Here is a 22517-nt window from a genome sequence, read left to right on the forward strand (position 1 = left end):
CTTAAGGTGGAACATAACAATTGAAATAATAATCAACTTATATTATGGGAGCCTTTCTAACAATTTTACTCATTCAATTCTGAACCGATTCTTAAAATTAAAAATTCTCTATTAGCTGTGAAGGGCCTTCTTTCATGTCTATCAGTCATGAAACATTGGCGGGTCTCCATCGCGCATTTCAGGTGCGCGAGCAGCGCATATAGTATATCTTGTGGGTATCTTGTGGAGTTTCAGCTACTATGCATCCCAGAAATATATAGCTTATAAGGCTTTGTAATTTGAAATTTGTAAGTAAATATGGTAACTCATTTAGATGTAGGCCTACGTAGGTTTATAGTTTCCCAAGGACTATAGCCGTTTCACTCATGATGCAATTTCTCCTGAATGCACAGTTTAGTTTATCCCTTCTAAATAGCTTATGTGAGCATAATAAAGAATAGCAGAATAATACATTAAATTACTATCCAAAATACATTATAATGAGCATTATGAGGACCAGTTATATGAAGATAAGATATAATATAATATTATAATGAGCATAATGAAGAATAGCAGAATAATTACTATCCAAAATAAATGAGAAGTTTCTTTTTATTAATTCTACAGTTTCACACACTAAAGGTCCTTGCACACTGGTGCGTCTTTTCGTTGCGTTTTTTTTTTTTTCATTGTTTTTTCAATTTTTTTCATTGTTGTAAAAAAAACGCAACGAAAAGACGCACCAGTGTGCAAGGACCTTAACGTGGGCTACAAAAACGAAACATCTCGTGCTTTATTGTCATAAATTGCACTCTTCTACCATATGAATCTGTCATTCATAATTATTGATGTAATTCACATGTATGTCTGTATTTGTTTGTTTGTTGATGTGGGCAACGAGACCAAAGTTATTTTGGTCTCATTTTAGTTTGTTTAAATGTGTTTTCTTTATTGCTTGTCAGAATTAACTTACTTGTTAACTATGGTAGGCTATTCCCTTATGCTTAAAAAAAAACGTGTATCTTTTATTTGACCTTTTCTCCAATTGTAGCATAAAATAAGGTAAAATAGGTTGTTCAGCAGCACTTTGTAACTCATGTTTTGAAAAGTGCTATATAAATAAAGTTATTGTTTTATTATTATGTAGCCTACTTAAACCCTCTATTCTCAGTAAAAACGGACCTACTTTTCTTGGACGCTTTTATCTGTCAACACCAAATCTCTCTGTCAAAAATAGCAGATCTACAAGCTCACAACGCGTCGCGCGTTGTGAGCTTGTAGATTGGCTATTTTTGGCTTATGTTCCCCCCATGCTGGGGTTCATGTGGTTAATACTATTCATAATAATGTAATGGTGTTTTAATTTTGTCAAGGCACCTTGAAATAAAATATTAATATTATCCAGTGATATAAAAACATTAGCTAATGTTTTCATATCACTGGATAATATTAATATTTTATATTGCACATGATGTTTTCATGATGAGTAGTGTTATTCTTATTCTTGTTCTCACCGCAACTCCGCCCCCTTGCTTTCAACATATTTAAATGCATATTTGTGCGAGTCCAGCACAAACATTGTCGCATATTGATGACGTCTGTGTCCACAGGGGAAACACTATGTGCATGCCGCCACCTGTAGGATCGGGGGTGTATATGCATGTGTTCTGTGGTGCGATAGGATCTATGCCCAATGTGAATGCAGGCCACTGAGGCCAGCATTCGAATTGGGAAACGTTTTCAATGAAAACGGATCCAGTGAGAAACCGCCCTAAGACTTGTTCAGTGAAGACTATAGGAGACATTAGGAGACATTAAGACTTGTTCAGTGAAGACTATAGGAGACATTAAGACTTGTTCAGTAAATATAGGAGACATTAAGTCTTGTTCAGTGAAGACTAGAAGACATTAAGATTAAGACTTGTTCATTTAAGAATAAGAGACATTAAGGCTTATTCAGTGAAGACTAGGAGACATTAAGACTTGTTCAGTAAATATAGGAGACATTAAGGCTTATTCAGTGAAGACTAGGAGACATTAAGACTAGTTCAGTGAATACTAGGAGACATTAAGACTTGTTCAGTGAATACTAGGAGACATTAAGACTTGTTCAGTGAATACTAGGAGACATTAAGACTTGTTCAGTGAAGACTAAAGTGTGGATCACAGCAGCACAGCCCTGCAGACGTCCAGGCAGCTCCAGACCGATATGGATCCAATAGTGATCCTGATGTTCAGCTTGGTCTTCAGCTCAGGTACAATAGAACTCTGTTTAAATGACACGTTATGCTAATCAGATGCTTGGACATGCTTTGTCTTGACGGTGGATATGGCAACACAGAGTTCATCCTTCACTCTGATTGGCTGTGATGTGTGTTTGTTTTATGCTATGTTATTGAAGAAAACGTCTGCAAGCGGGGAACGTGTGCATCCAAGAGGAAAATAAGCACCTCCCCTCTCCCGGGTTGAGTAGCCCAGCCATGTTGTCCCTGCAGTTCTGCCTCTTTACATACAAATAAGAAAGGAAAAAATAATAAATCATCAACTGGTGTATCAGTGTGATGTGGACGTTTGGTTTGGAAATAGCTCTTTATTTTAATTTGTGTTAAGCTTTTGTGTGTGAGAATCTCAGAGCACAGTATACATTGGTGCTGATCCAGTTCATAACAGCAGGTGAATGAATTCATATTGTAAAAACTGCTGCTGGTATTAGCAGAGTTTTCTACACGGCTGTTTTACCGTCTTGAGTTTCTCACTTGTGGTCGAGGTTGGCGAATCGACAGTACTTGTGGGGTGACAGGTGTGTGTGCTGTTACCCATCTTTGACTGGCTTTTTAAGAAGCATCTGTTCCATGTTGTAGTGACAGAGTAAACAATGTTTCCTTAATTAACTTTTCACTGTTCCTTTATTTACTTTTTAAGTTAAGTTTCGTTAAGTTTATGGGGCAAAACTAAAGGGAGGAGTATTGCAGGCTGCGTGGAGCCAGCGTGATCTGTCTGTCAGTGTGCCCCCCCCCCCCCACACACACACACACACACAGCCGCTCGCTCTAATGAATTAAATATTCTTCATTATGCTTCTACTGTATTATTAACTGAGAAAACAGAAAGTGACCCCCCCACACCACTTCAAATTGAATGATTGGCACAATTAAACATTACGCATGGTACATTCTGCTTTCATACATAAATACTCAAAATGCTTCCCCGTCCCCCAAATTTCAAATAATGCCCAAAATGGACAATTCTAGAATAGATTCATTACAGCTCAGAATGAGTACACAATTTGGTATAACTCAACACCCCCCCACACCCTCACACAATTGGATGATTCTATGTTACAACTCAAACTATAAATATGCTGTACAATGATGTGTTAGTGTCACAGCATGTCTCATCAGTAGATATGATATCACCCACCACCCTATCTCAAACCCACCCCTTTTGGTGATGTCATATAATTGTACAACATATTTTGGTCTGAGTTTGAGTTGTAAGGTAGAATACATTTTGTGGGGTTCTGATCTTCTCATGAGACATGCTGTGACATTAACAGTTGTATTGTAATAAATATTCTATAGTTGTGTTGTGTACTCATTCTGAGCTGTAATGAATCTATTCTTGTATGGTCCATTTTTGGCATTATTTAAAATCTTGGGGGGTGGATTTTGATTGATTTCTGCCATTTGTGGTCAAAGTGTTCTGTTTTATTTTTCTTCCTCTCTTCTGGCGTGTTTAAAGAAGGATCTGAAAATGTCCATGACAGTTGATAAAAAAAGTTTATATTATTAATATGTTAAACATTGTATTATTCTAGATTTTCATTTGTAATGTATAATTCTTATTAAAAAATGAAATGAATTTATTGAGAAGCAAGTATTTTTCTTTACAAATCAAGAGATGATAGCCTTAAATTTTAATTCGAGTATCGAATTGAATCGTGAGCTTAAAATCGAAAGCCGAATCGAATCGTGGATTAGGCGTATCGTGACACCCCTAGTTCAGGGTAATCAATGACATCTCCCTGTACTACACACAACACATGTAGGAGATGGAAACACTTCATTTTACTCAATAGTTTATTCTTAATTGAGGTTATTTTTTTCACAAGATAACAAAGATTAAAAATCAAACATAACATAACATAATTAAAGTATGCATGTGAGTGGTTACCACTGCTGTTAAATGTCAAATCAAAAGTGAGCATTACAGTCGTTAAGAGGCATTCAGGTCCATGTGATCCTATAGGCTCATCCATAGTATATAGTGCATAGAACAAGAGAGATAATAAGTAATAACATGGAAATAAGAAGAAAAAGTTATATACACTAAACTAAGAGATAATACATCATCTAAAAAAACACATCTATATTGCTATATACACTAAGGTTTACTGCTAATAACAAGCTTGTTTAAAATAATATGGACAACAACAACAAAAAATGCCACTGATTTGTAAAAAGTCAGGCAAAATTATGACTGTAGTTGACAATAAAATGATAATGCTACCTTATTATTAGCAGATCCTCAGACTTGGTGCTCAACAGAATTAGCATAAGCATATACAAGTAAGAAGGGAATAGCAACATTCTATATTCAACATATTTAACATCTATATTCAACCATATATTTTAACAAAACTCCTAATTCTATTGTGCCAATAAGAGAAACAAGCATTACAACCCAACCAGATCCATACAGAGATCAATAGTTCTCTATCTCAGACTCTAATGATTCACTGTGACAATCTATGACCTGAATGACTCATTAAATATGACACATGTGCTGCATAGGCCTGGATTGTTTACAGTAGGATTGATACATCCATCTATTGATCACTTATTACTGATAGTTATAATGAATTGATACACAGTAATGAGGGTGGACACACTAGGATCAATAGCTCTATTTATTGCAGTGAGTCCCAACCTGTGGGCCTGGGCCCACTGGTGGGCCGTGAGGATATTACAAGTGGGCCCCCAAATAATTGACACAGATTTTGACCTGATGGTCAAGATTCAATTTATCCCCTGAGCAAGCAGGCAGGCTCTATTAGCTCAATGGTAAAAAATATCAGCACTTGCGCAGGAAACCGTGTTCAAATCCGGGGTAGAAGAGGAAAGTTACATAGTGCAGCTTTACTATAAAAAGTAACGTAAATACAACAATTCACTGTGTTTATTAACTTTAAATCAATGAAGAAAATAGTTTTCATTTGTATACAAATAAAAATGAACTTAAATAATACTAATTACTTATAGTTCTAATAACTTGATGAAACATAATGATGTTGGACACAGACATGGTCTAATCTGATCTGATCTTCAAACACAGATCAGTGATGATCTGTGGTCTCTTGTTCTCTGTAGGTGTCATTGTTCTGACTTGTATCCTCATGAATGTTTTCACTGAAGACTTCTTCAGCCTCTTCCAAACCTCTGTTGATGTTTCTAGTACATTGACCTTTAGACTGAGGTGATGGACAGTTATGTGATGGATGTGACATGAACAAACAAACAACAAAGAATGTGTCGTAAATGACCTTGGCCACGTACCTCTGAAAAAAAGGAAAATGTTTCAGATGCTTAATAAAATGTTGCATTCTCTGATTGGTTGGGAAGATCAGTGAGACTGCATCCACTTGTTCACGTTCTGTGACAACGCAGACAGTATCAATGCTCAAAATTCAGAACGTTGAGAGACAAGTAGTGCGAAGGGTCTTTTGACACTTGTCACACTGAGCAGGTCCTTTAGAGATCCACCTCATAAACAGGTGGTCTCCTGCCTCGTCCTGCCGCTTCAGCACCTCCTTGTACATCCACCTCCTCATACAGGTGGTATTCTGTCTCTTCACTGGGTCCAGCTTCAGCGCCTCCTTGTTGATCCACCTCCTCATACTGGTGGTATTCTGTCTCTTCACTGGGTCCAGCTTCAGCATCAGAACGAGCAACATTATAATAAACTATCTCAACGTGTTCCTGTATTACATTATAGTAAACCAGGTCAATGTTCTGCGCTCCTGCACGACGCCTTCTGATGACCTGGATGACAGCAGTGACCAGCTTTAATTAACTGGATTAGACGTGGCTCTCTTTGATAAATAAAAACAGCAAAATTACATTGCAGTCTTATGTTGAATAAGCAAGGGATAATGTATGGGGAGGTAGTCATTATTGAAATTTAAAGCCTGACAGGGTGATAATGCACCGAGGCAGAGCCGAGTTGCATTATCACCCTGAAGGGCTTTAAATTTCAATAATGACTACCTCCCCATAAATTATCCCGCTTATTACACGGCTACTTAGTAACAACAAAACGAAGTATTTCCTTGCTTACGGTAATGAAAGCATTCCATAAGTATTGGGCTGGGCGGACAAGTTCGCCTCGGAAAACAAATGACAGTATTCCATAAGGTAACGGGAAGACTCACCCCAAAACACACTCACCCCCATTCTATATACCGCTGGATTTGGCTGTAATACCGTCGTATTTGCCCCAGGGCGACTGGGTTTTGGGGCGAGTGTTTTGGTATTCCCCCGTTGTTGCGCCACGATAAACAAGGAAGTGTAGAGGATCAAATAGAATGACTTTTCGGTCATTGCATCGTCTATTTCTCACTTCAAATGTTTTCAAAAACATTCTTGAGAGCAACGTTTAGTTGTAAATTACATTGTTTGTTTGTTTACATTGCTGTCATGTTGGATAAAGCATAAAACCAAGCAGCGGAGGTTGATATGAGCAGGTGTTCTGAATCTCTGATTACACAGCGGTCCGTTATTGAGCTCATCGGTCATTATCCAGAAATAATGACCGATGATTGACCAATCAGAATCGAGCATTCAACCAAGCCTAATTAGTATAATTACCTTCCAGAGACGATAGAGGCCACCAGTTATCAGGATCAAAAGCAGCAGCACTGTGGCTGTACATTTGAGGATGTTAGATGTCAGATGAGAAGCTGTGAGAGAAATGTTAATATGAGAACATCAAACATAATGTAAAGAACAGCTCTAATTAAAAAGGTATATTACATGGAATTTGCTTAATATTTCTGAATTCATGTCATGTTTAAGTATGCTTGATTGAGTGTCATATTGTGACTTGAAAAGACCATAATTGTTACCTGTGACAGTGAGAGAGAGGACCTCGCTCTTAGAGGAGAAGTGATGAGAAAAAACGTAGATGTGATAAACACAGCTGTAATTTCCCTGGTGGGTGTGGTTTGCTGTAGTAAACAGGAAGGTGGCAGAGTGATTGACAGCTGTCTGGGTGTGGTTTTGTGTTGTGTTGTATCCAGTGATGTTGTGTGTTGTGTTGGATCCAGTGAAGGTGAGTTGGAAGATGCCTCCTGGGTACTGTGGCTGGATGGAGCAGCTGATGGTGAAGCTGGAACCCTCCATCACCTGAAACCCCTGCTGCTGGCTCTCAGAACCCCCGTTTATGGAGGGTACAAAGGTGATGATTGGCTTATCTGTAACATTTGAGGATGTTAGATGTCAGATGAGAAGCTGTGAGATAAATATGTTAAATATGTGAGAACATCAAACATCACTTAACACATTCCCTGCCATTGACGCAGATCTACGTTATTTAAAGAAGAATTAATTAATTAATACGTGGCAGTGAATGTTTTAAAGAACATCTCTAATTAAAAAGTTATATTTCATGGAGTTTCCTGAATTTATGTCATAATTAATTTGCTTGATTGAGTTTCATATTGTGACTTGAAAAGACCACAATCCAGATTACCTGTGACAGTAAGGGAGAGGACCTCGCTCTTAGAGGAGAAGTGATGAGAAAAAACGTAGATGTGATAAACACAGCTGTAATTCCCATGGTGGGTGTGGTTTGCTGAAGGAAACAGGAAGGTGGCAGATTGATTGACAGCTGTCTGCGTGTGATTTTGTGTTGTGCCGGATCCAGTGATGTTGTGTGTTGTGTTGGATACAGTAAGGTTGTGTGTTGTGTTGTATACAGTAAGGTTGTGTGTTGTGTCGGATCCAGTGATGTTGTGTGTTGTGTTGGATACAGTAAGGTTGTGTGTTGTGTTGTATACAGTAAGGTTGTGTGTTGTGTTGTATACAGTAAGGTTGTGTGTTGTGTTGTATACAGTAAGGTTGTGTGTTGTGTTGTATACAGTAAGGTTGTGTGTTGTGTTGTATACAGTGAGATTGTGTGTTGTGTTGTATACAGTAAGGTTGTGTGTTGTGTTGTATACAGTGAGATTGTGTGTTGTGTTGTATACAGTGATATTGTGTGTTATGTTGTATACAGTGATGTCTACTGCAGGAAACAGGAAGTCGGCAGAGTCATTGACAGCTGGCTGGGTGTAGGTGTGTGTTGTGTTGGATCCAGTGAAGGTGAGGTGGAAGAAGCCTCCTTGGTACTGTGGCTTGATGGAACAGCTGAGGCTGAGGCTGGAACCCTCCATCACGTGAAGCCCCTGCTGCTGGCTCTCAGAAGCCCAGTTTATGGAGGTGATGATTGGCTTAAACAGCAGATCTGTAACAAGACAGAGGTAATTGTAATGAAATAGGCAATACAGTAAAATCTATTGTATTACCAATTTCAGCCAAATTGTAGAATATGTATCAGCAGAGAACTTAAAAGCGAAAAAAAATTCTCTGGGAGATGAATTGATGAGGTGGAGCACAATGCCTACCATCAGCACGTACAACAACATCTACCTTTTGCTCCAAGTATTTACAGCAACAACTACCATCATCTCCCAAGCCATGCTACTCATATGCTGAGTTGTGGTGCTAGGGAACGAACCCAGAACCTTTAGGAAATAAGTTCTTCCAAATTTCTAATTTATCCTAAAACTGAAGTGAATTTGCAAATAACACAGACATGTACTTGGTAATTCTTAAGACCTTCAAACAGTTTATGTGAAGTGAGCTATGTTTTAACTAGTTTAAACGTGTTTTGCTATTTCCGGAAATGTACAGTGCGAACAATTTATCTGGCGACCAGATTGCATTGCACGGACGGACGGATCAGATAATGTAAACATGCCATTGTTGAAGTCCTTGTTTTACCTGAACAGATAACCTCCAGTCTGGCAGTGGAATTACCAGACATCTTTGTTCCACACTCCCTCAGTGAAGACTCAGACCCAACACAGGAAGAGGAAATCCACCATACAGATTCATGTGTAGAACCAGAACTCCTTTCTCTTGAAACAGCAGAGCCACAGTCCAGCTGTCTACACACAACAGATGATGACTTCAGGTTCCAGTCAGACCAACCATCCACTGGTCTCCACTCTCCCTGGTGTTTCATCTCCAGTATACCAATACACTTACTGGTTCCTCGCACCAACCTGACATCACCAGACTCTGTACAGAGAGAAGACAGTAAACAGTAAAAAAAAAATATATATATATATATATATATATATATATATATATATATATATATATATATATATATATATATTATGAAAAAAACTATCCAAACCAAAGTTTTAGCTTGTCTTTTACCTGAGCAATTGAGTTCAACAGTCTTGCCAGATGAGCTAATGTTTCTAGTTGAGTTTGAGGTTCCACAGTCCAGGACAACAGACTCATTGCCTTCACACTGGAACTCTTCGGTCCACATTGAAGTGTTCACTTCTCCATAGAGCACCCCCTGGAGGACTGAAGTATTCCCACAGCCAAGCTGCCTACAGACCACCTCTGCATCCTGCTGGTCAAAGTCACCTTCATACACTGAGACCCACGACTCATTAGACTTCACCTCCACTCTACCTGAACACATACTGGTCCCATTCACCAACCTCACAGACTCTGGGGGGAGAGAGAGAGAGAGAGAGAGAGAGAGAGAGAGAGAGAGAGAGAGAGAGAGAGAGAGAGAGAGAGAGAGAGAGAGAGAGAGAGAGAGAGATATACATTTTAAGTCATACAATTTGGCTGATGACAAAGACATAAAATATTTAAATCAAGACCAGAGATATCATGTGTTGTGGGCAAGTGTTACAGTGTATTACACATTAAATATAATAGTAGGGCATAGTGCCCTACATAACATGTAGCTTAATAATAAACCAGAAGTGTTTTTTTGACACACAGCAAGTAATGGCTCCCATGGCTCATTTGATCAGGGCCAGTGTTTCCTGTGGTTTTGCCAGACACTGTAAATATTACTGTAGTTGAAGTAGTAGTTTGTTACCTGAACAGATCACCTCCAGTATGTACAAGGAAGTAGCAGACATCTTTCTTCCACAGTCCCTCAGTGAAGACTCAGACCCAACACAGGCAGATATAATCCTCCACACAGGTTTATGTGTAACACCAGAACTCCTTTCTGTTGAAACAGCAGAGCCACAGTCCAGCTGTCTACACACTACAGATGATGACTGCAGGTTCCAGTCAGACCAACCATCCACTGGTCTCCACTCTCCCTGGTGTTTCATCTCCAGTAAACCAGTACAGTGACTGGTTCCTCCCACCAACCTGACATAATCAGACTCTGTAGAGACAAGAAAGTAGACGTAAATAAAAAAACTATTACTGTCATTATAAAATGATGATCCAAATAAAAAAGTATAGTTTGTCTTTTACCTGAGCAGGTTAGTCCAACAGTCTTGTCAGGTGAGCAGGTGTTTCTAGTTGAGTTTGAGGTATCACAGTCCAGGAGAGCAGACTCATTACCTTCACACCTGAACTCTTCGGTCCACATTGGAGCCTTCACTTCTCCATAGAGTGCCCTCTGGATGACTGAAGGAGCCCCACAACCAAGCTCCCTACAGACCACCTCTGCATCCTGGTGGTCAAAGTCACCTTCACACACTGAGACCCACGACTCATTAGACTTCACTTCCACTCTGCCTGAACACACACTAGTCCCATTCAGCAACCTCACAGACAAAGACGCTGAAGCGAGAGAGAGAGAGAGAGAGAGAGAGAGAGAGAGAGAGAGAGAGAGAGAGAGAGAGAGAGAGAGAGAGAGAGAGAGAGAGAGAGAGATATTATAAGATTATTTTATCAATCCACAAGAGAAAATGCATAATGGATGCAAATTAAATCTTAACACATCAGAGGCAATTTTAGGACCACAATGGAAACAAGCCCTCAGGGTTTTTTGTGTTGTCCTTTTAAGATTATTGTATAACTTTACCTTTGTACTTTTTGCAAACTCTTAATAAAGTATTGAATCAATTAATCAAAAGTCATTTACTGAAACCCTAAACGCATAGATAGAAAGAAAAATAACAATATACCATTTCTAAAATAAATACACAATGGAAATATATAATCAATAAATCAAAACACACAGCATAAATAAATGAAGAATAGAGGAACAAAGAAACAACTATTCATACAGCTATTCATCATCAACATAATTATCATCATCAGATTTTCCCCAATAGCCAATAACAGATGAAATGAGAGACTGTAAAGACTGCTATCATTGTGTTACCTGAACAGATCACTGTGGGCTTGCCTGTAATCAAACCTTTCCGTGTGGTATGAGAAGTCTCCATTATGACACAGTCACTCAGTGAAGACTCAGACCCAACACAGTAAGGTGTAATCCTCCATACAGGTTCATGTGTAAAACCAGAACTCCTTTCTGTTGAAACAGCAGAGCCACAGTCCAACTGTCTACACACTACAGATGATGACTTCAGGTTCCAGTGAAACCCACCATCCACTGGTCTCCACTCTCCCTGGTGTTTCATCTCCAGTATACCAGTACAGTTACTGGTTCCTCCTATCAACCTGACATCATCAACCACTGTAAAGAGTCAAAAGAGTAAACATTCAATTTAAAGAGTAATAGTACTTTTATTATAATAAAAATGATTCCAAGAGTAGCTTCTCCTTACCTGACCACGAGCAGGTGAGTCCAACGGTCTTGTTAGGTGAAGAGCTGTTTCTAGTTGAGTTTGAGGTTCCACAGTCCAGGAGAACAGACTCATTGCCTTCACACTGGAACTCTTTGGTCCACATTGTGTTTGGACCAAAAGTGCTCACTTCCCCATATAGCGCCCCCTGGAGGACTGAAGTAGCCCCACAGCCAAGCTCCCTACAGACCACCTCTGCATCCTGCAGGTCAAAGTCACCATCACACACTGAGACCCACGACTCATTAGACTTCACCTCCACTCTGCCTGAGCACAAACCAGTCCCATTCACCAACCTCACAGACTCTGAAGAGAGAGAGAGAGAGAAATTATTTGGAAGAATATTAATTTATTAAATCTGTCCAATCTTGTGCATTATATCATGAGAGAGAGAATAATTATAATTGAAAAGATTATTTTAAACAACCAAAAGTAATTATAGATTCATAAAAAAGACATAAGGAATTTGGGTCTGTACCTGGCCCTCTCCTTTTCTATCTCTAGACCAAATCACTTGGCTCTGTCATCTCTGCTCACAAGCTCTCCTATCAGTCTCCAATTTTGTATCTGTTCTAACGTACCTTGGAGGTATATTTTGCAATTATTGTATACCCCTATTAACATGGGAGTGGAAAAAATATGCTTGCTATATGCAAAATGATGTTTATTTATTCACTTAAAAAGCCAAAATAAACCATAAAATGGCACTGCATTAGCATAAAAATAGGCTGCAGCAGATGGGTATAATGATCTGCGAAATGTACTTGTAATATGAGTACTGTAGTGTCCACCTGAGTACTGTAGTGTCCACCTTTATGCTTATAAGGTTCTCTAACATATATTTTTACATTAACACTAAATGATGGACCTCATACAGGATTCTACAAAATAAAACAAACATAAATTGAGCACAGGGTATTGCACATATTGTTCCATTCCAATCTACTTAAAGCATTTAGCTCCCTATAAATGTGAAATAAATAAATGTAATGCCTAATGAGTTGTGTAATGGTAGGCTACTGTAACATCTACAATGACCATGGAAATCCACAACACAGGCTCACTGACATAGAGAGCCTGTTGTTGTGCCACACGTTCCTGGTCCCTCCCCTGCACGTCATATTAGGGCAAGGGCTGGGCGTCTCCCTCAGCCAGCAGCCAGCTCAGGTGTGGCTGGTCCCAATCAGCCCAGCTGCTCCACATCACCATCATCAGGAGCTGGCCAATATAAGCTGCTGAGAACCGACGCCCGATGCTTGAATATTAACTACTGTGGTTAGTGCTGCTGGCTGTTACTAGTGTTCCTGAATGTTCTCTAGAAAGCTACTGTGTATGTTTGATGCTAACTTTGTTCTCTTTTTGTACCAGGCTCCCTCCTCCTCAAACCCAGTGTCTCCCAGCTCCATCCACACTCCTCCGCCCTCTCCACCAGCGCTCCACTTCCTCACTCCCTGGATTCCAAAAACCCTCTCACCTCCCCAGGACTTTACCTCCCACCGTAACGTTTATTATTTAATAAAGTTCCTTTTACGCCTATTCCTGTCTCTGTGTCTTTGCTTTTGGGTCCCCGGCACGTTTGGCTTCTCAGCACCGGTCCAGCCTAACAGAATATTCAAGCCAAAATGAGCCAAGCCGGGTTCCCAGAGGCAGAGAACCAGATGGAAGATTTTTTTAGTTTGCCGCAGGAATTGAGTACGGTTTTCCCCACTGTCCAAACCCAAATTTCAATTCTTGAGAATACGTCTCAAACCACTGTTGGAAATGTTGCAACGCTTTCTAGCCAAGTGAATGCCATTACAGGAGCCTTGACTGGCATACAACAGTCCCTGGATGCCCTTACTGCTCAAGGCTCTGTCAGAGAAAATCAAACTCCCGTTCTCGACTCTGGTTCCAGTTCTTCCAACGTACCTGCTAACCTCGGCCTCCCCGCCCCACAGCAGCCTCGGTCTGAGCCTGGGTTGGTCACCCCTAGGCCGTTTAATGGTAATTTCGAGCAAAGCAGGGGCTTCTTGGCACAATGCGAATTACTCTTTACCCATCAGCCCTCCAGATATTCCTCAGATGGGTCCAGGATTGCTCTCATTATGTCCCTCCTAGTCGACATGGCCCTCAGCTGGGCTATAGCAGTGGTAGAGAACAACCCATCTTTTGCCACCAACTACTCACAGTTCAAGAGTGAGTTTCGGGCTGTGTTTGGTCACCCTGCAGACGGGCAGAACACTGCCAGCCGCTTGCTGATTATCCACCAGGGGTCGCGTTCAGTGGCTCAGTATACGCTGGAGTTCCGGATCCTTGCTGCTGAGAGTAATTGGAACGACCACGCCCTCCTTGGTGTCTATCGCAGGGGCCTGAGTGATGCTGTTAAAGACCTCATTGTCCGTGACTGTCCGAAGACCCTTAATGAGCTCATTTCCTTGTCCCTCAAGATGGACACTCGGCTTCAGGAACGCCGTGCGGACCGAGCCCAACAAAGCCCCTCTCTTCGCCCTATGCCCAACTCGCCGGTAGAGGCTATACTGGTGAGCAAAGCTACCTTTCCTCAGCCCAAGAGTCCCAATCGTCTTTTCCCCGCTACCCTGGCTTGGAACAAAGAGACACTGTCTGTTAGTGCCCTCATTGACTCTGGTGCGGACGAGAGCCTTATGGACATTTCCCTAGCTCGCCAGGCGGGCATCCCTTTAGTTCCCTTAGATCGCACTCTGTCTCCCCGGGCTATCGACGGGCACTCCTTGGGTACTATTTCCTTTTCCACTGAACCTCTCACGCTCACTCTTTCGGGTAATCACTCTGAGTCCATACGCTTTTTTGTTCTGCACGCCCCCACTGCGCCTCTGGTGTTAGGTAGACCTTGGTTGGAGAGGCATGAACCTCACATCTCTTGGGCCTCTGGCCGGATCCTGGGTTGGAGCACAGCATGCCATGCGGCCTGTCTGCGCTCCGCCCTGTCTCCTCCCAGTGGTCCCAGGCCCATGTCCTCTCCCCCTGATGTCACTGGTGTTCCCGCTGTCTATCTTGACCTGGCCCCGGTGTTTAGTAAGGATAAAGCCCTTTCACTTCCCCCTCACCGGCCTTATGATTGTGCCATCGACCTCCTTCCTGGGGCGTCCCATCCTAAGGGGCGTCTCTACAACATCTCCCTTCCGGAGAAGGAGGCGATGCGCAATTATATTGCAGAGTCCCTGCTCTCAGGCATAATAAGACCATCGTCTTCTCCCCTTGGGGCAGGCTTCTTTTTTGTGGCTAAGAAGGATGGCGGCCTGAGGCCTTGTATCGACTATCGTGGTCTTAATGACATCACGGTGAAGAATAGGTATCCACTTCCCCTGATTAGTTCCACTTTTGAGCCACTTACTCATGCCCGGGTGTTCACTAAGCTGGATCTCCGCAACGCCTACCACCTAGTCCGGATCAGGGAGGGCGACGAATGGAAGACGGCCTTCAACACCCATCTCGGCCATTTCGAGTACCTCGTGGTGCCCTTTGGCCTTTCCAATGCCCCGGCTGTCTTCCAAGCCCTCGTGAACGACGTGCTAAGAGACATGCTAAACGTCTTTGTGGTGGTGTACCTGGACGACATCCTCATCTTCTCCAGGTCCTTGGAGGAACACCACCAGCATGTCCGCCTAGTTCTCCAGCGGCTGTTGGAGAACCGCCTCTTTGTCAAAGCCGAAAAGTGTGAGTTCCACTCTGACTCTGTGACATACCTTGGAAACGTTGTGGAGGCTGGACAGATGCGTGCTGATCCCGCCAAGGTCAAGGCAGTGGAGGAGTGGCCGCGTCCCGCTAACCGGACTCAGCTCAGAGGTTTCCTGGGTTTCGCCGGGTTTGTACGCCGGTTCATCAAGGGATTCAGTCAGATTGCTGCCCCTCTCAATGCCCTTACCTCCATCTCATGCCCCTTTTCCTGGACCCCCGAAGCTGAGGCAGCCTTCTCCAAGCTCAAGGGCTTGTTCTCTACGGCTCCTGTGCTCGTCCACCCTGACCCGGAGAGGCAATTCATCGTGGAAGTGGATGCTTCAGATACGGGCGTCGGAGCCATCCTCTCCCAGCGGTCTGAGGAGGACCAGAGGGTGCATCCGTGCGCTTATTTCTCTAGGACCTTCGACTCCGCTGAGAGGAATTACGACGTGGGTAACAAGGAGTTGCTGGCAGTCCACGACGCTCTGAGGGAGTGGAGACACTGGTTGGAGGGAGCGAAGCTGCCGTTCATCGTGTGGTCAGACCACAAGAATCTGACCTACTTGAGGACGGCGAAGAGGCTTAACTCCAGGCAGGCCCGCTGGGCCCTATTCTTCAGCCGGTTCGATTACACTCTCACCTACCGCCCAGGCTCCAAGAACATCAAGGCTGACGCTCTATCCCGACAGTTCCCTGGCGATAAACCCACTATCCAGGAGAGTTCCAACACCATCGTTCCCCCTGCCCGGGTGGTAGGTGTTGTCACCTGGGCCATCGACTCGGTGGTGAGACAGGCCCTTCTGGCCCAGCCCGACCCGGGCAATGGTCCTCAGAACAAGCAGTTTGTCCCTGATGCTGTCCGTCCACAGGTGTTGGAGTGGGGTCACTCCAGTCGTGTTGCCTGTCATCCCGGAGAGCGCCGGACAGCGGGGTTCATCGGCCACAGGTTCTGGTGGCCCACCCTTAAGAAGGATGTCAGGGAGTTTGTAGCCGCCTGCACCGTCTGTGCCCGTAGTAAGGCGTCCCATCGCCCTCCGGCAGGTCTCCTACAACCCCTCCCCATTCCGAGTCGACCTTGGTCACACATAGCCATGGACTTCGTTACTGGGCTCCCGGTGTCCCAGGGCTGTGACACCATCCTGACCGTGGTCGACCGGTTCTCTAAGGCAGTCCACTTTGTTCCTCTCCCCAAGCTCCCTTCTGCTGCTGAAACGGCGGACCTCCTCACCCTCCATGTCGTCCGCCTCCACGGAATCCCTGCTGACATCGTGTCCGACCGTGGTCCCCAATTCATCTCCAAGGTGTGGCAGGCCTTTTGCAAGGGAATTGGGGCCACGGCCAGCCTCTCCTCTGGGTACCATCCGCAGTCCAATGGGCAGGCGGAGCGTGCCAACCAGGCAGTCGAGGCGGCTCTTCGCTGCGTGGCCTCCAGCAACCCCTCTTCCTGGGCCAAGTACCTAGCTTGGGTGGAGTATTCCCTCAACACCATGGAGAGCTCCGCCACCGGTATGTCGCCTTTTCAATGCTCGCTGGGTTACCAACCTCCTCTGTTTCCCCAACAGGAGCTGGAGGTGGCGGTCCCGTCCACCAAGGCCCACCTCCGCCGGTGCCGACGCATCTGGAAGGCTGCCCGGGCTGCGCTACTCCGTGCTTCCGTGAGTGCCCAGCGGTGTGCCAACCGGCGGAGGGTGCGTGCCCCTGTCTACCAGCCTGGCCAGAAGGTTTGGCTGTTGGCCCGGGACTTGCCCCTCCAGACCTCCCAGACTTCTACCCGCAAGTTGAATCCCCGGTTTGTCGGCCCCTACACTGTGGACCGTATCATCAGCCCCACTGCGGTTCGTCTGGATCTTCCTCCTGCTCTCAAGGTTCATCCCGTGTTCCATGTGTCCCAGCTTAAGCCTGTGGCCACCAGCTCCTTGTCTCCGCCGGTTTCGGCTCCTCCGCCCCCTCGACTCCTGGCTGGTGGTGACCTTGTTTGGACAGTCCGGAAGCTCCTCGCCGTCCGTCGTCGGGGGAGAGGTTTCCAGTACTTAGTGGACTGGGAGGGCTTCGGCCCTGAAGACCGTAGCTGGGTGCCCAGGTCCTACTTTGCTGACCCCTCCCTGTTGGACGACTTCTACCGGGACAATCCAGGCGTCCCAGGACGGTCGTCCGGTGCCTCCCGTAAGGGGAGGGGTACTGTTGTGCCACACGTTCCTGGTCCCTCCCCTGCACGTCATATTAGGGCAAGGGCTGGGCGTCTCCCTCAGCCAGCAGCCAGCTCAGGTGTGGCTGGTCCCAATCAGCCCAGCTGCTCCACATCACCATCATCAGGAGCTGGCCAATATAAGCTGCTGAGAACCGACGCCCGATGCTTGAATATTAACTACTGTGGTTAGTGCTGCTGGCTGTTACTAGTGTTCCTGAATGTTCTCTAGAAAGCTACTGTGTATGTTTGATGCTAACTTTGTTCTCTTTTTGTACCAGGCTCCCTCCTCCTCAAACCCAGTGTCTCCCAGCTCCATCCACACTCCTCCGCCCTCTCCACCAGCGCTCCACTTCCTCACTCCCTGGATTCCAAAAACCCTCTCACCTCCCCAGGACTTTACCTCCCACCGTAACGTTTATTATTTAATAAAGTTCCTTTTACGCCTATTCCTGTCTCTGTGTCTTTGCTTTTGGGTCCCCGGCACGTTTGGCTTCTCAGCACCGGTCCAGCCTAACACCTGTCCTAAACTATGAATAGGCCAATTGGCTAAAATAAATACATTATGCGATTAATTGCATAACGGTGAGTTAACTTTGACAGCCCGAATAACAATATTTAGATAGCATATCATTTAGACAGATGCTAGGTTAATTGTATAGATGGTATCTTAGAATCAAAAATCAATCATATTGTATGTGTCACTACAAGTAGCTTACAAGCATTTAAATGTTGTTGGGTCTTACTAGTTTATTTTAGGCACTACACTGTTCCCTCTACGTTTCTTTCTGCATGTGTGTGATTATTTACCGTGTTTATTGACTACAGTTCATGCTTACTCTGCTTATTCCGATTTCACACAGTAAATTGCCCTGGATGATGTAATTGTGGACTTCACATGAAGAGGAATGGTACATTTTAAATAGCATGTTGATGCTTTACTTACAAAATAAGCCTAATAAATACATTGAATACCCGAGTGGGTAATTAGATGATCCATAATATTGTCACGTTATGGGTATTCTAAACCTCTTTTCATTTTTATGTTTTATTTCACACGAGTAGTCTTTGCTTTGTACATTGTTTAGTTTTTTGTCTTTTCAGCTCAGTATGTACTTTTATATTTTTGTTGTACTATTTTCTTATACTCTCATACTGTAAATATGAATTAATTCAAATTATATGTAATGTAAACGGTGAGGTTCTCTTATAAGCCCTCATAGGGTTTCTTACCTCACCAGCACAACTATCTGTCATCTTTCCCAGGAAAGAACTAGTATATTATGCATACATTATGCATATATTATGTATATATATTCTGTTGTGCAAATCAAATACAGCAAATGATAAGACAACTTTTACATTATTATATGTCATTATTATATGTCATTTTTTCTTATTTTTTTACCTGAACAGTTGACCTTCAGTGTGAGAGTGGAATCATAAGACTTTACTGGTCCACACTCCACCAGTGAAGACTCAGTGCCAACACAGGAAGATGGAATCATCCATCCAGGTTTGCGTGTAGAACTAGAAGTAAATTCTGTTGAAACAGCAGAGCCACAGTCCAGCTGTCTACACACTACAGATGATGACATCCTGTTCCAGTCAAACCAAGCCAACACTGGTCTCCACTCTCCCTGGTGTTTCATCTCCAGTATACCAGAACACGTACTGGTTCCTCCCACCAACCTAACATCTTCAGATTCTGTACAAAGAGTAATAACACTTTCATTACAAGAACTTGAAGAATGCAATACATAATCACGTTTAATGTGTTTACCTGTTGAGTTGTGAGTTGGTTTAACTTGGAGAGCTGAGGAGAAAAAAAATAATAAATGAGTCTCACTGTAAAATATCTGTCTGTCTGTCTGTCTGTCTGTCTGTCTGTCTGTCTGTCTGTCTGTCTGTCTGTCTGTCTCTCACTCTCTCTTTCGCTTTCTCTCTCCCTCTATCATAAATGTATGGGTACATAAATAACCATACATGTATTAATGCGGTCAAAATTATCGCGGCAGTATTTTTATTTTTTTTAGTAATTGCGTTAAAATATTTGACGCATTTAAAGCATGCGCGGAATGGCCCGTCCCTAGCTCTGGTCCATAGCGTTAGAAGAAGGAGTTCTCTTTAGGACCGTTTCAGACGGGGAGTGAGTGACGAGAGTGGTGAGTGACGAGAACAATGATCGTGGTGCGATCATTGTTCTCCTTAACGCTATGTTACTTTGGAGCCGTTGCCCGCACACCCCCGGTAGCGCAGGCTGCGCAGCAGCCTCTCGTCTTTAGTAATAATAAAAAATAGGCTTTCGCTACTCACCAAAAAAAAGACAGTTTTATGGAGTTGAAAGCCTACTTTCCTTAGTGGGAACACTCAGAGATCCCCACCTCACGTCTAAAATATTTTTTGTGGCCAGAAAATAAAATATTCCACCGGAAGGAAAAAAAGTTTGTCAATAGAAAAATTCCATTGACCAGATCTATAGGGGGCACAGTGGAGCAACTAAATTTTTTTTTCCACAATTCCATTTCCATGCTGTATTGATGTGGTACCATTAGGAGAGATAACAGGCAAACGTTGATCAAAATAACAATTATTTAGTCAAGTAATGCAGATGTTTAACAATAAATTAACTCTTGAGAGTGTACAATGTAAGTAATGTATGTTTCATTTTACACTCTCAAGAGTTAAAGATCTATAAGGGTTCATTTGGGTACCAACTCTCCATCATTTAGCTAGGGACCACCTGGAACCCCCACAAGGACCACTGGTGTTCCCCGGACCACTGGTTGAGAACTACTTGTTTAGAGGAATAGCAATGAGACGATGAAATGTTGTCATTGTATTAGGGTGTATATACTTTTTCAATATTAATACCCACACTGTGGATTTCTTATAATAAACATACATACATACATACATACATACATACATACATACATACATACATACATACATACATACATACATACATACATACATACATCCTGTGTGTTAAATGTATATATCCACCGTTTGTCATTTATCTTTCCATTCCAACAACAGAAATAAATGGCATATTATGGACATGGTTCGAATGGTGAATAATCATGATTCATTAATTTTTTATCTGTGATTAATCGGATTAATCGTGTGCGCGTGCAAGTGTGTGTAAAATAAAGTCAAGTAAAGCAAAGTAAAGTCATGACAGTCCTGGAGGTGTAGGAAGAAATGTTTTGTGTTGTTCTCGCGTAGATTAAATGTTATTGTTTTCTTTACTTAAAGCTTGACCACTTATAGTGACTTAACATTATGCTTCATAACAGTGATTATTACAAATTTTACAATTATCATAATGTATTATAACCATGAGAATTATAACACTATGATACTGGCCAAAATAAAAAAAAGTCTGTTCAGTACTTATGAGCGGGCGGCAGTGGCTCAGGAGGTAGATTGGCTGCTTTGGAGTTGGAAGGTTCCCTGTTCGATCCCGGGCTCCCCCAGAGTTAGTGTCGAAGTGACCTTGTGCAAGACACTGAACCCCTAACTGATCAAAAATACCCGTTCTTGGTTCTGGTGACTCACCCTGCCCTCCTATTACGCGAGGGGGCCGTGTTTTTTCGATTAATTTTTTAGTTTATTTTGTTTTACTATTTTGTTGTTTTTAACTTTTTTCGTTTTCCAAAAAAAAAATATTAAAAAATTATGAAAAAAGTTATCAAAAAAACACGGCCCCCTCGCGTATTAGGAGGGCAGGGTGAGTCGCCAGAACCAAGGATGGGTATTTTTTATGAATCTAACAATGGAGTTTGAAGTTATAATGGGTTTGTATATGAAGGGGGCGTGTCTGATAAAATGAATATAAATATCTAAATACTGAATCAAGCAACTTAAAAACGGTCTGTGGGGCTCACAAAAGCCTGAGTAGATGATAAAATAACCCAAAGTTTTTTTTAAAGTGAAATATCCCTTTAAGTTCTTTCGATAAAGACGAAATTTACCATTATAAAACTTCACCTTAAGTGTCACTATAAAATGATATGTTATTTGTGCTTATAGCTTTAATTATACTGTATTATAAGCAGATTATAATGCATTCATACTCATACTCAATTCATTATGAAATGCTTCATACTGTGTTGTTATTATTGTGATAAAGCATTTATCAGTGTTTTTAGAATACATAGAAGGATTCATTGTAATCACTGTAAACAGTAATAATAAAGCATGACTACTGAGGTAATGTTTCAGTCTCTACTCACGACAGTCAGCGTGTTCGTCCCCACAGTCATCTACTGTGTCACATTTCCATGAGAATGGAATGCACGTGTCATTCTGACAAACAAACTGAAGGGGGAGACAGAGGATTATGTTCATAATCAGTAATGTATCAAAACCAGACATGAGACATAAAGTCATACAGAGTAACACAAGTGAAGCTGAGGTGAATCACCTGGCTGGCAGTGCAGCTGGACATGCACTGCTTGTTGTCTGCTGTCACGTAGAAGTCTGTGGGACAGGAACACTTGTAGCCCCCTCCAGGTGAGAGCAGACACAGGTTACTGCAGCCTCCATTGTTGGTCTGACATGGATGACCAGACACTGCAGGGTGGAGAAAACATGCACACATGTAATGACTATGAGAACACACACCTATATGTTACTACAGTGCTTTATAAACCTTTTGTGATCATGAATGTGTCAAAGTAAAAAATAATAACACCTGTATAGTAAATATAGCTGATGTACAAGCTCACAACTCATCCCATCGCGATGCATTGTGAGCTTTTGCATCTACTGTTGTCACTATTTATTTATATTATTGTGGGGGTGGGGGGGTAAATA

General features: G+C 42.6%; 1 protein-coding gene across 1 annotated transcript; it reads right to left on the reverse strand.

Moving 5' to 3' along the window:
- Nucleotides 1–11152: 11152 nt before the first annotated feature.
- Nucleotides 11153–22179, reverse strand: LOC308094269 (antigen WC1.1-like; the record flags this gene model as incomplete). The annotated part of the gene is made up of 7 exons (XM_080440815.1): nt 22126–22179; nt 21935–22019; nt 19477–19509; nt 19102–19401; nt 11813–12136; nt 11528–11721; nt 11153–11167 (listed from the first exon to the last, which is right to left on the reverse strand). Exons 1-7 carry the CDS (start codon nt 22147–22149, stop codon nt 11153–11155), a joined length of 975 nt encoding a protein of 324 aa, XP_080296941.1. The 5' UTR covers nt 22150–22179.
- Between the last annotated feature and the right edge of the window lie 338 nt (nt 22180–22517).

Source organism: Gymnoscopelus braueri (assembly GCF_963280865.1).
Source record: "Gymnoscopelus braueri genome assembly, chromosome: 2".
NCBI lineage: Eukaryota > Metazoa > Chordata > Actinopteri > Myctophiformes > Myctophidae > Gymnoscopelus > Gymnoscopelus braueri.